An 11,332-nucleotide genomic window follows, 5' to 3' on the forward strand; every position below is an offset into this window, starting at 1 on the left:
TGAATCTAAATTTAACAAAATAATATAAGTTAAGACTCTAGGCAGGTAAATGACTTTTATTTTTTTGTTGGTTTTTGTTGTTTTAAATATTTCATGTTTTAATAATTTATAAGATATGACTTATGAGTATTGAATTTTAATTTATATATTATTTGAGAATTTGTCTATTGTGAATTATAATATTAAAAATTAATTTGAGTATCATAAAATGTGAATATGTGATTTATGAAAATTGAAAATGAGAAATTGGGGAATTTATAATTTGTGATGAATTGGTGTTGAAAATTGACTTTAATTAGATTTTAAAATTAATTTTAATTACGTTTAATCTTTGATTAACGCTCAATTCTCATATTGATTATGGAATGATTTTTTCAACTAAATCTCAATCTAGTTCTTGTAATGGTATATATGATCTATCAACTACTTTTAGTCAAGCAAACGATTTGTTAAGCATTGATAACACAAAAAAGTTTATATAGATCGAAGAATTTTTAATATTATTTAATTTAATATTAATAAACGATATCAATATACAGCCGTTGACTATCGATAATCAACGACCGTCCTAATTGAGTCAAAGTCCTAAATTCACCCCTGACTGCGATCGCTACTGCAAATTATGAGAAGAGAGATAAAGCAGGGAGATTATAGAGCGAGTACGCAAAATAGTTGTTAATTTTCAAAACTTTATTTTTATCTCTAATTCGTTTTCAATTACATAAAACTCACAAATTTTATCAAATTTTAACCACAAATTCTATCAAAATCCATTAAAAATCTAATTTTTAACTATACTAAAAACCAGGGCTTAATATAAAGAATTTTGTTAATTTTACAATCAGGATTGACAACCTCCTCACAAGAGAGGAGATCAATGATTTTTTTATTGATTGTGAACCCTCCTCCCATGTGTATGATTATCAATCGAAATTGTCAACCCCCGTTATACATGTAGCAAAACCCTAATATAAATTTTCTTACAAATTTATAATTCATTCATAAATTTACTTTCATTTGTTAATATTAACAGAATAATCCACATGACTCATGAAAGTGCATAGTGACATGGTAGACATTTGACAAGTTACCTAAACGAATGGCACATGAACTTTACCCTTATGTCAAAACGTACATGAATTTTACAACGATATCAAAATCATATATAAACTCAAATTTGTATTAAAATAATACACGAACTCACAAATTTGTATTTTATTCATTCATGAATTAACTTCAATCTATCAAAGGATATTCACATGGCAAACGAAGGGTGTATGTGAAAATGACATGACAAACACTTATCATTATTAAACCATGTCATTGGAATTGCATAGTTTTAGGAGATTTAAAATTACTAAACTACTTTTAATTATGGTGATCATTGATTTCCATTTTGACAAATATGTTCCCTCTATTTCTTTAAAGCGTGTTATAATTTTTAAATCAAGCCCATGATCGTGTGATGAAAATTAAAATTAGGACCCGTTTAACCCCCTTTAAAACTCTCTAATTTAATTTAATTTTTTCTCTCTCCTACTTTCAACCACACAATCTTCAATAAAATAATATTACACTCTAATCGAAAACTTTTCCATCACACAATTTTCAAAAAAATACTATTTCCCCCCCCCCCCCCACATTGTAAATTCAAATAATGGGGGTCAAACACACTTCTGAATATTTAATAGATTTTGATAAAAGTTGATGAAGTATGTAGTTTTAAAGTTGTGGATTTCTTGAAATATGTTATTCAAATAAATTGTTGGTTTTAATTTTGATAAAAATCTAAATTTATATCTATACCAAATAGGAGTTAAATGTGATTTAAATCCATTAAAAATACAAGTCAAACGATGTTTATTTAGTAATACCAAGTGGCAATTCATTTGTCACGCAAATTGTTCTGTTAATTTTGACACGCAAAAGTTAATTAATGTATTGACATGATACATATTTGTGAGTGAAATTTGAGCTCATGTATGATTTTAATGCAAAATTAAAGTTCATGTCTGATTTTGATAAAACTGGTAAAGGTATCGCGTAATTAACGAAGTGTCAACCACGTTGTTACCAAAGAGGCACTTTATTTTTCTACGTGAATTGTTCTATCAGTTTAGCTAGACGAGAGTTAATTTATATATGAATAGAATATAAAATTTCGAGTTCATGTATTATTTTAATATAAAATTAAGATCATGTATGATTTGATATACGGGATAAAATTCATTTACAGTTCACACCTTTAAACCTAGACTCCACTTTGAACCTGTAAATTCATCTTTTAGTTTTCAAGAAAATGACCTTTTGTATATCAATGATTAGCTTATTTTGATGAGTTTACGATTTATAATTTCGCATCAACTTTGTTGCTTCCGATTTCAAATCTTGTCCCTTAGCTTTCAAGAGCACCCAACTATAGGCTTTGTGACTTGTGAGACCATATTTAGTTAATAAATTATTTAATATAAGGAAAAAGTTAAAACTTAAGACCCCCAACGTATGACTTTTAGGCCCCGTTTGAACCACATTAATATAATAATAAGAATGAAAAATATAATGATTACGGAGCTCCACACAAAAGATAAATTTTCAAATATAGTGGCTTGATATGATGAATAATGATCATATTTTTCATTTTAATGAGTAAAACAAACGCTTAATAATGAAAAGGTTTTCATGTATAAAATTTGTCTGAACTCCAGGTTTTTTTGTAGCAGGTTGATTTAACCTTTGAAACATATCATTTTAGTTCTCAACATTTTATTATTATTTCATGAGCTATTTTAGACATTTAGAGGATGGAAATCGTCTATTTAACTGTTAAAATAATCATTTTTTTTTTTAAAATATGATTATGCTCTTATTTGAGTTTGAAAAAATAAATTATGAAGTTATAGAAAACATGCAAAAGTGAAAAAGAAAACATTTTAGATGTTGGTCTCCAACCTATAGCCATTGCAGCAACTTGCCCCGCAGACCGCTTTTCTAATTAGGAATAAAGTCTCTATCTCGTCTTTCTTGCTCTTCGCCCCGCAACCTATAAAACAGATCATATTGGACTTTGAACCTTCTATTATTTATTTATATAGGATTGATTTATCCATACATCCAAGTTGGTGCTGAGAAATTGTACTATACCTCGATTGGTGATCTTAATCTTGATTTACTCCTTTTTAAGGAATCAAGAATAACTTCTACTTCTGCTTTTCTTCTACCTCCTTTTGCTTACTCTTATGAATCATCAAAGTAACGATGATTTAATACATAATAAATTGTCCATCATTTTTTACCAACAGACAAACAAGTTGGATACCAATATTTCTCTTTTCATCAATTATGGGAAAGTTAAATTCTTATTAATCAGCAATATACTATGAATAACGCTATTTGGCGCCCATCCAAATGGTCACATTTGATATGTTCAATTAAATGAATCATGTGACATTACATTTACGTGAATCTATCATTTAATACCATATAATCGTCACCTAGACTGATACTTGACGCCAGTGGTCTTGAATTGCATTACTCTTAATATAGAGCTCCACGCTATGTTTGAATACAATTGGCGACCCCAAGATTTCAACTCACGACACAAGAAATTTAAAGAAGTTTGAGATTTATATTTCTATCTAGAATCATCACTAAGGTGGTATTTTGATTGCGGTAAATATACTTCATTTATAGTAGAGTTCAAACAATAAAGGGGGTGCATCAAATTGTTGATCTGCAAGCAAAGCTTATCAAGCATTGCATATCATAGCGCACACATTAGAAGTTGAAGACACCAAATAAAATTTGAAGTTCTATGCAACTGCAATTATTTCAAACAACAATTCAAATACTCATAAATAGTCCAAATCTAGCCAAGTATAGGATGAATGGAGAACATGGGACAAGTCGAAAATCCACCAGGAAAGTAGGTGCATAGAGTCTACGCATACAATATAACAGACGATAACTGGCAATATGTTGGAGTAGTAAGAACTCTCACCCAACATTTACGGCATACACAAGACCTCTTTTGATCTACCATTCACGAGCTCCTCCATTTCTATGCAAGTTAAATAAACTTAGAACTACCATTTGCATCGCAACATCCCAACATATGCTCGCAATTGTCATATAGCGTTGGGATTGAAACTCCAATTTTTACGAAACTCCCGCGTCATACAATAGATTATCCATGATATGGAAAAATGGAAGTGAAAACGTTCAAGGAGAAGGAATTTTGCGAGCATAGCCCAATACCATCACGAAATCCTTTGCTGATGAACCTATTCTGGCAGATACTCTCTCCTGAGTAGTGGTTTGAAGCCACAGATCAACTAGGTTTTTCAATGTCAACGAGGGAATGACTGGATGTCCCATACATTTGATTTGAACCTACAAAATGACCAGCAGAAAAGTAATTGCCTAAACTAGTAACTGCAAAGACAACTTTTTTGCATTTAGCAGATGGCTATCTTCGCAAAACCAGAGTATCATACAAAATAGGCAGTCCAATTTGGCCAGTTCTTAATAGATTCTCAAACCAAACCGTTTTAAAAGGTTTGAGAAGCCTAAACCACACCATTAAAAATCTAAACCCTGACCCTCATCGAAACTAGAAGAAAAATTTTTTATTCATTTATTTTTATTTTTTTTATTTTACTTTTTTTAATATTATTATATTTTCTGTTTGAAAATTTTTGGTAGTTAAATTAGACCTCCACTGGATCCAAATCCTGACTTCAACTCTGCTAGAGGGTTATTTAGCTAATTTCACTTTATATTAACTCCTGTTGAACAAAAATGTGAAAAAATGGTTGAGAAATCATTCCAAGTGACGAATCTGATTACCTCATCTTCACTTGTAAGATTCAATTTCTTCTTGAGGTACTTCTGAATAAACGAAACTGGTATGTTCCCATCTCTGTGAAGAATGAAACAAGCATGAACAAAAAGATAATGCTTCCTTCATAAACTGTTTGATAACGGGGGGGGGGGGGGGGGGGGGGGGGGAGTGCATGCTGTTTTGCATAGGAAGATAATGCCTCTCGTCCATGTCCCAGGTGGAGGAAAATCAGAATTATGCTTCATCAATCTTTGAGAGCCCATATTAAACAGTTCCTAAGACCTCACCACTACAATTATGATCCAACAATAAAATACTTCAACCGAATGATAAACTTTGCAGAACTACAATTCCATTATCTCATACCAATTTAGCTATTGCTTGGATGGTAATTTTAAAGACGTAAAAGTAGTAAGCTTAAGTGTCCCATGGACCTAGATAACATCGTCAGAAGTGTCTATCATTACCGTGTATAAGTGATCATGCTTAATAAATGATTCAAGTATGTCTAAAGGGTTCTCTTCATTTGGTATTTGGTACAATGTTCTATACACAAAAGAACTTAAAAATTATAAGTCGATGCAATAATATCAACAAAACAGTGACCACCCAAATGGAGAGCAGAAAGAGAAACACAATAAAAAAGCTTGCACAAGTATAAGGATCATTAGTCCGTCACCACCTAATAAATAATCAGTGAAGTTGGAAGAGTTTGTATTAGGATCGGGCATAGACAACTTGCATCGTTGTCACCCATGAACCCAGAAGGATAATACAATATGACACGATGAACATGCTTGAAGAAAGATTGTAAAGTATAGTTTAACTGAAACACGAAGTTCATACTTTGCTGACTCGGTACATAAAATTTATTTAGCTATGCAGCTAATCCTATGTAAATATAGAGGTAGATAGAGCATGTAGCACTTCAGAAGATATCCAAGTGTATAATGGTTCTTAAGTAGTAAGTCTGACTAAGTTTTGCCTTCCCAGGCACAAAATAGTAAGATAAAGTTTAATTTTTCAGTCTCCTCTAGCTTCAGTACGACAATGTTTCAAAAATAGCCTACAAACAATGATATCTACTCACAATGGTCTAAACTGTAAGCTCTGATGCAAGTTGGTTACTGAAATGATACATTATGACGGGTATACATTAATACATGATTCGTTAAAAAAGAGAGATTTATGTCAATTAGAGAATAATGATGAAGATTGTAACTTCTCACTTGAAAAAGTAGATAGCAAACACATAACAACAGAAAAGTATGTCCCAATTTAAACTTGCTAGACACAAACACTGATTCACAATCCTCATTCATTTCAAGAATTTATTCTGTTGAGGAAGCAAACAAATCTTGGGAACTGTTAGATACTGAGAACTATTCATTAGGAAAAAGAGTGTTGCTAGCAAAATGACAGTGAATGCGGCAGCAACACCGACAATAGTAAATGACAAATATGTATTTAGACATTACTGGTAAGTTGAATGGAGACTGAAATGTGGAATGATTCCCCCAGCACAACACGAAACCCAGGAGAAAAGAGAAAAGTGGCAATCTGACAATTATTCCCTATTTGATAGAAATTAAAATCCAAACTTTAATATAAACCAAAGTCAACAATCAATTTTAACCACATATTTTATAGGACCCACAACTTTTCAATCATTTATTTCTTCAACTTTTATCAAAATCTACTAAAAATCTTATTTTAATCTCCACCATACAGAGGCTTGAGAAGACACATTTTTAACTTTGTATTCATAGTAATATCAACATCACTCACTTCAAATATCCCATGAATCACCTTGTGGATTTATTTCATAGGATTCGACAGTGAAATTTTATTCAGTAGATCACTCCACAGCTAGTAAGCTATAATTAATAATAAAACGAAGTGCACCGTTGATGAAGTCTATAGTTCCAGAGGATGAAGAATGTGTGAGAGAGAGAGATGAGAATGTGGAGAAAATTTAGAGCAATTAGATATGATCGAATATCCCCAATGATTGTCTCCATTATTCAAAAACACTAGTCCTGTTTATACACAAAATTTCTAACGAAATGGCAAGTGGCAAAAATTAAGAAACTTGATAGTTTTTTATGTTATAACTAATAATTATGTTACGAAAACAAATCAAAATTCAAGATAAATCTGAATCTATTTCTTATTTTTAAGAATAAAATAAGGGAGTTTTTTGGGCAAGTCTTCTATGAAATCTCAGTAACTAGGTTTTGCTGATTAGACTGGATCAATTCAGCCCAGCTACTAAAGGGACATCAATCCAAAAAGGAAGCTAGTATTCAATCATTCAAAGAATTGTCCTATTATAAGAAAGCTAACTAATCTAATATTTTTACCGAAAAGAAAAAAGCAGGCCCTACTATTATGAAAGCAGACAATTGTATTTTCATACTCAGACTAATGTCCGCAAGTTATATATTGAAGGTAAGCTAATCAGAAAGTGCAAGTTAATTTAATTATAGGACCCTAGCTAACTTTGACAAGAGAAAAAAGTACTATTTATTTGTTAATTGCAGGTCTTGTAAGTCACATTATATTAAGCCCCAATTTCGTAGAGATTAAAATCAGATTTTTAATAGATTTTAATAAAAGTTTTTAAAATGTTTGGCTGAAAAGTTGTGAATCCCATGAAATATGTGGTTAAAATTAATTGTTGACTTTGACTTATATTAAAATCTTGATTTTAATTCATACCAAACAGGGGCTAAATATCCCGTATTCCCACGAGATCACAGCAGGATTGATTATCACACTGGTGGAAAGGAAAAGCCAGCTATGACAGCTTATTTTTTACAAGGGTACAGATAATATTGTACAAAAAATAACAAATAGAGTTTCTGCGAGAGTCCTATATATTTGGGGCTTTATGAACTATTATTGTTTATTTACTATCAATTGATTTATCGATTTCCAAATTATCTACTAATGAAGTTATATGCCACTAAAGCATCACATATATGGTGGATAGTGTATAAGTAAAAACACCATAAAAATTATCTTTTAATTTACATTTATTTCGACGATGAGAATGAAATGAAGTCAATGAGAACTTACTTTATTCTCAAGTAACTTGCAGAAATCTGAGGCAAGACTGCATCTCTTCTCCTGAAAATATATTAGGCAAAAATTAGAGACTGCGGAGGGCCAGAGAGGTATATAATATGTATAACTACATTCCACCTTTTCAGAAGATTTAATTCTTGAGGACTAAAGTAAATGCTTACTGGTCATCAGAGGCTACTAACGAGAACCAAATTGGATCATTCCTTCTTTCCCATTTAGCACTGGTAGCATCAAGCACAGCCTGTGGAACCCTGAAATCTCCAAATTTATGGGTCCTCTGGCGGAACTTGCGCAGCATTTTAGGTTCATCTGGTTCTTGAGGGGGATGGTTACTGCCTTTCTTCTTATCTTGACCTTTTAATATCTTTGCATGCTCCTTGTTTTTGGGGTTACAGAGGAGTCCTTCATTGTCATGCAATTGTAGAGCTTCTGATTGAGCAACAGTCACTTGTGGGGTCAATTTAGAAGACTTACTCTTATTCGCTACTTCCACCAAACAAGTTAAAGGTTTCCAAAGATCAACTTTCCCCTCCCCTGGCTCAGAACAATTCTCTCTTTCTTTATCAGGACTAGGGTGAACAGATGGTTCAGCAGCAGTAGAATTCTGTAAGAGTACAATCAGTGAGCATGAAGAGTGATATTCGTGTATGCATGTGGCAGATTGATAAGAGCATACGGCTGTGTACCCACGAGGAAGTATATATTAGCTTCAGAAGTACATCTCTTACCAGCTTGGTACCCTGAGAAAATTTGTTCAAAATCAAAGGTGCACTAGAGCTCTCAGGGTGGTCTTCAACAGGAACTTCGCATTTCTTAGGAGATTTCTCTATCGTAAAAATGAAGCCTTTTGAAGCTTTTCTTGCAACAGATTTTGATCTTCTTCCAGTCATTCCACTATATGTTGATACTCTTGGAGTGCTGACAACCAGGGAGGAGAGAGATCTTTCCTTTCTCTTTGCAGGTAATGTGACCGGAGTCACAACTTCAGGAGCCTCCACCTTTCTCCTTTTGTATGGAAATATCTTGGCCCTCACATCTTGCAAATTATGATCCGCCCTGATCACCAAATATCAAGTTATAGCCCCTATTTGATTTAGCTAAAAGAGTTCATAAAAATCAAAGTCAAAGTCGATCATTAATTTTAATCATATATTTCATGGGAACAACAATTTTTATCAACTTTTCAACTACACATTTCGTCAAACTATATCAAAATCTACTAAACACCTACTTTTTAGCTAAACCAAACAGGGGCATAAGCTTTAACGAAAGTTTGTGTCTGTCCAAATTAACAAATTAGGGCACTAGTAAGCATTCAAATGGAACCAAAAATTTTGTTGAATGAAGCCTGTGAGGAAGAAAATTTGATTATTGATGATATGCACAAAGAAAAGAGCTATAACCCACATTAAATTTAGAGTTCTATGTTAATGATAAGCACCTTAACCTTCATACTTTTTATAATAAGAGTAATTAATATATGGGCCGTTGAGATGAAAAGTACTGTGATTAGATAGAATTCAAGATGAAGACTTCCTGTCATAAAAATAAAATAATAATTCAATAAAAAATTGAAATGCTGAACCTGCTTGTGAAAAATACTATGCTTATAGTGGAGGTAATACGAAAAACAAATTTCTCTTTACTACAAAATAAGTTCAATTATGTACTGCACTAACCCAAAGGTACATGCTTCACTTTATGAACAATAAGCTTAGCATTTCAAACGTATGACACAAATGTGAAAGAGAAGAATCTAATAGGAATCTTAGTGAGAAGCATGGCGAACCAGACAATGCTCAGTGTTTCGAAGGTATCCAAATGGTTTGAGAGAGGGTGGATATAAACAAAAACAAGTTAGAAGAAGTATCTGACCTCAACTTTTCCAATGGAACACATCCTAAATGGATATTGCATATTGGACAGAATTCCATTTCCTCGTCAGAGAGCTTCTTATATATGCATTTCCTGCAAACTGCATGATATAACAAGAATATCAGATTCGTCACTAAAAATTACTGGTACAAACAAAGAAAGAGAATTTCTTGAATCCATCACAATCTAAACGAGAAGGAAGGCAAACGTCATTATCTGACCCTGAGTTTTAAGGACCACCCAACAGTAATCTTGGTTGTAAAGCAGTAGAAAGTGTTCTTATTTTAGGGATAACTATATTAATGGCCAAATATTCCAAGACAACGCAGAAACATGTAGACTCTTAAATAACTGACAGTCAAGTCATAGTGCCGATATTTACTTCTCTGATTGTTGGTGGATGCCAATAGCACTAACCAAATTTTTGTTTGCACTTAAAATAAAAATACCGAACCTCTCAAACAAACAAAAGGAGAAGCATAAATCATACACACACTTGCAGTTCTAATCTGACGCCAGAATCACAACCCATGGGATGAGGATCAGAAGGCGAGGAGGGAGAAATCTAGAATTCGTAATCGGAACTAATTCAAATTTCGACGATCCTTGGAAAAAAATTAACAAAAGAATAAAAAATAAAAAAATTGCTGCTTTATATATAATTAATCAATGAATGGTCCAGATGTAAACAGGAAATTCAAAGGGATGAAAATTATTCAACTCGCACAAATAAGTCTAAAAATTTTCCCATAAGCAGACATAAAATCCAAGACTCTACACCAGATAATACAAAAAAATATATATATATGGAATAGAAAAATTGAAGAAACCCCATAGGCGCATATGAAGTGGACAGATCCTTAACGAGCAATCCACGCCAACACGATCCCAGATTCCAAAACACTAAAAACACCCAGACCTCAGAGTATGTCAGAATTTGAGGGATGAACTCTCGAAGGGTATCAAACAACAGAATTCCAAAAAATTACTCAAACAAAGAGTTCACTCACACGTATGGAGGCATTCGATAATAGTGGCGGCATCACGGAAGAGCTTGTGGCAAAGAGGACATGTCATGCATGGCGCTAGCACATCCCGCTTTAACTTCACCACCTGATTCGACATCTCAATCTAATTGTTTCGGGACTTTCTAAATTAACGAAATATACAGTAATAATTCCTCGTGAGTTACGCGGTGCATGCTAGTTCAACAACATGGAATAGGGGATTAACGTCCATTCCCACTTCACTTTCTCAGTTATATCTGCATTAAACACATAAACCAAAACCCACAAATTGTAATCACCAGAACAAACTACCTTCGCATCTAATAACACGTATAACCGGGTAAATATTTGTCGATGTGGGTTGGATTAGTGTCTTTATGAACCAGTGAATAGGATTAGGATGGGTGATTTGGGTAAATGGCGACGAGGCTTGGAGCAGTGACCTGTCGTCACTGTTCTAGGCTTGGGTTTGGGAGTAGAAATCGAGAGAATCGTTCGTGCGGGGGGGGGGGGGGCTTGG

The 11,332-nt window shown here is 33.1% G+C and overlaps 1 protein-coding gene across 2 annotated transcripts; it reads right to left on the minus strand.

Annotated features, from left to right (window-relative positions):
* Positions 1–3,699: 3,699 nt before the first annotated feature.
* LOC111378076 (E3 ubiquitin protein ligase DRIP2-like) lies at positions 3,700–11,307 on the minus strand. Of its 2 annotated transcripts, none has more exons than XM_023001241.1 (7): positions 10,816–11,307; positions 9,806–9,905; positions 8,659–8,986; positions 8,092–8,534; positions 7,922–7,972; positions 4,846–4,918; positions 3,700–4,389 (listed from the first exon to the last, which is right to left on the minus strand). In XM_023001241.1, the coding sequence occupies exons 1-7, from the start codon at positions 10,928–10,930 to the stop codon at positions 4,219–4,221; spliced, it is 1,281 nt and encodes a 426-aa protein (XP_022857009.1). In that variant the 5' UTR covers positions 10,931–11,307; the 3' UTR covers positions 3,700–4,218. The 2 variants fall into 2 exon arrangements, with proteins under 2 accessions (XP_022857009.1, XP_022857010.1); XM_023001242.1 differs by lacking the exon at positions 10,816–11,307 and adding an exon at positions 10,300–10,429.
* Positions 11,308–11,332: the final 25 nt, after the last annotated feature.

Source organism: Olea europaea, unplaced genomic scaffold (assembly GCF_002742605.1).
Source record: "Olea europaea var. sylvestris unplaced genomic scaffold, O_europaea_v1 scaffold1765, whole genome shotgun sequence".
In the NCBI taxonomy this organism is placed as follows: Eukaryota; Viridiplantae; Streptophyta; class Magnoliopsida; order Lamiales; family Oleaceae; genus Olea; species Olea europaea.

What these genes read in the sequence shown, in the direction of transcription:
- LOC111378076 (XM_023001241.1), bottom strand. Translation starts at nt 10,930, where the DNA reads ATGTCGAATCAGGTGGTGAAGTTAAAGCGGGATGTGCTAGCGCCATGC. An exon ending in TTAGTAGCCTCTGATGACCA is followed by an intron (nt 7,973 to 8,091) that starts GTAAGCATTTAC and finishes ATATATTTTCAG; the next exon opens with GAGAAGAGATGCAGTCTTGC. An exon ending in ATCTTACAAGTGAAGATGAG is followed by an intron (nt 4,390 to 4,845) that starts GTAATCAGATTC and finishes GTCATTTTGTAG; the next exon opens with GTTCAAATCAAATGTATGGG.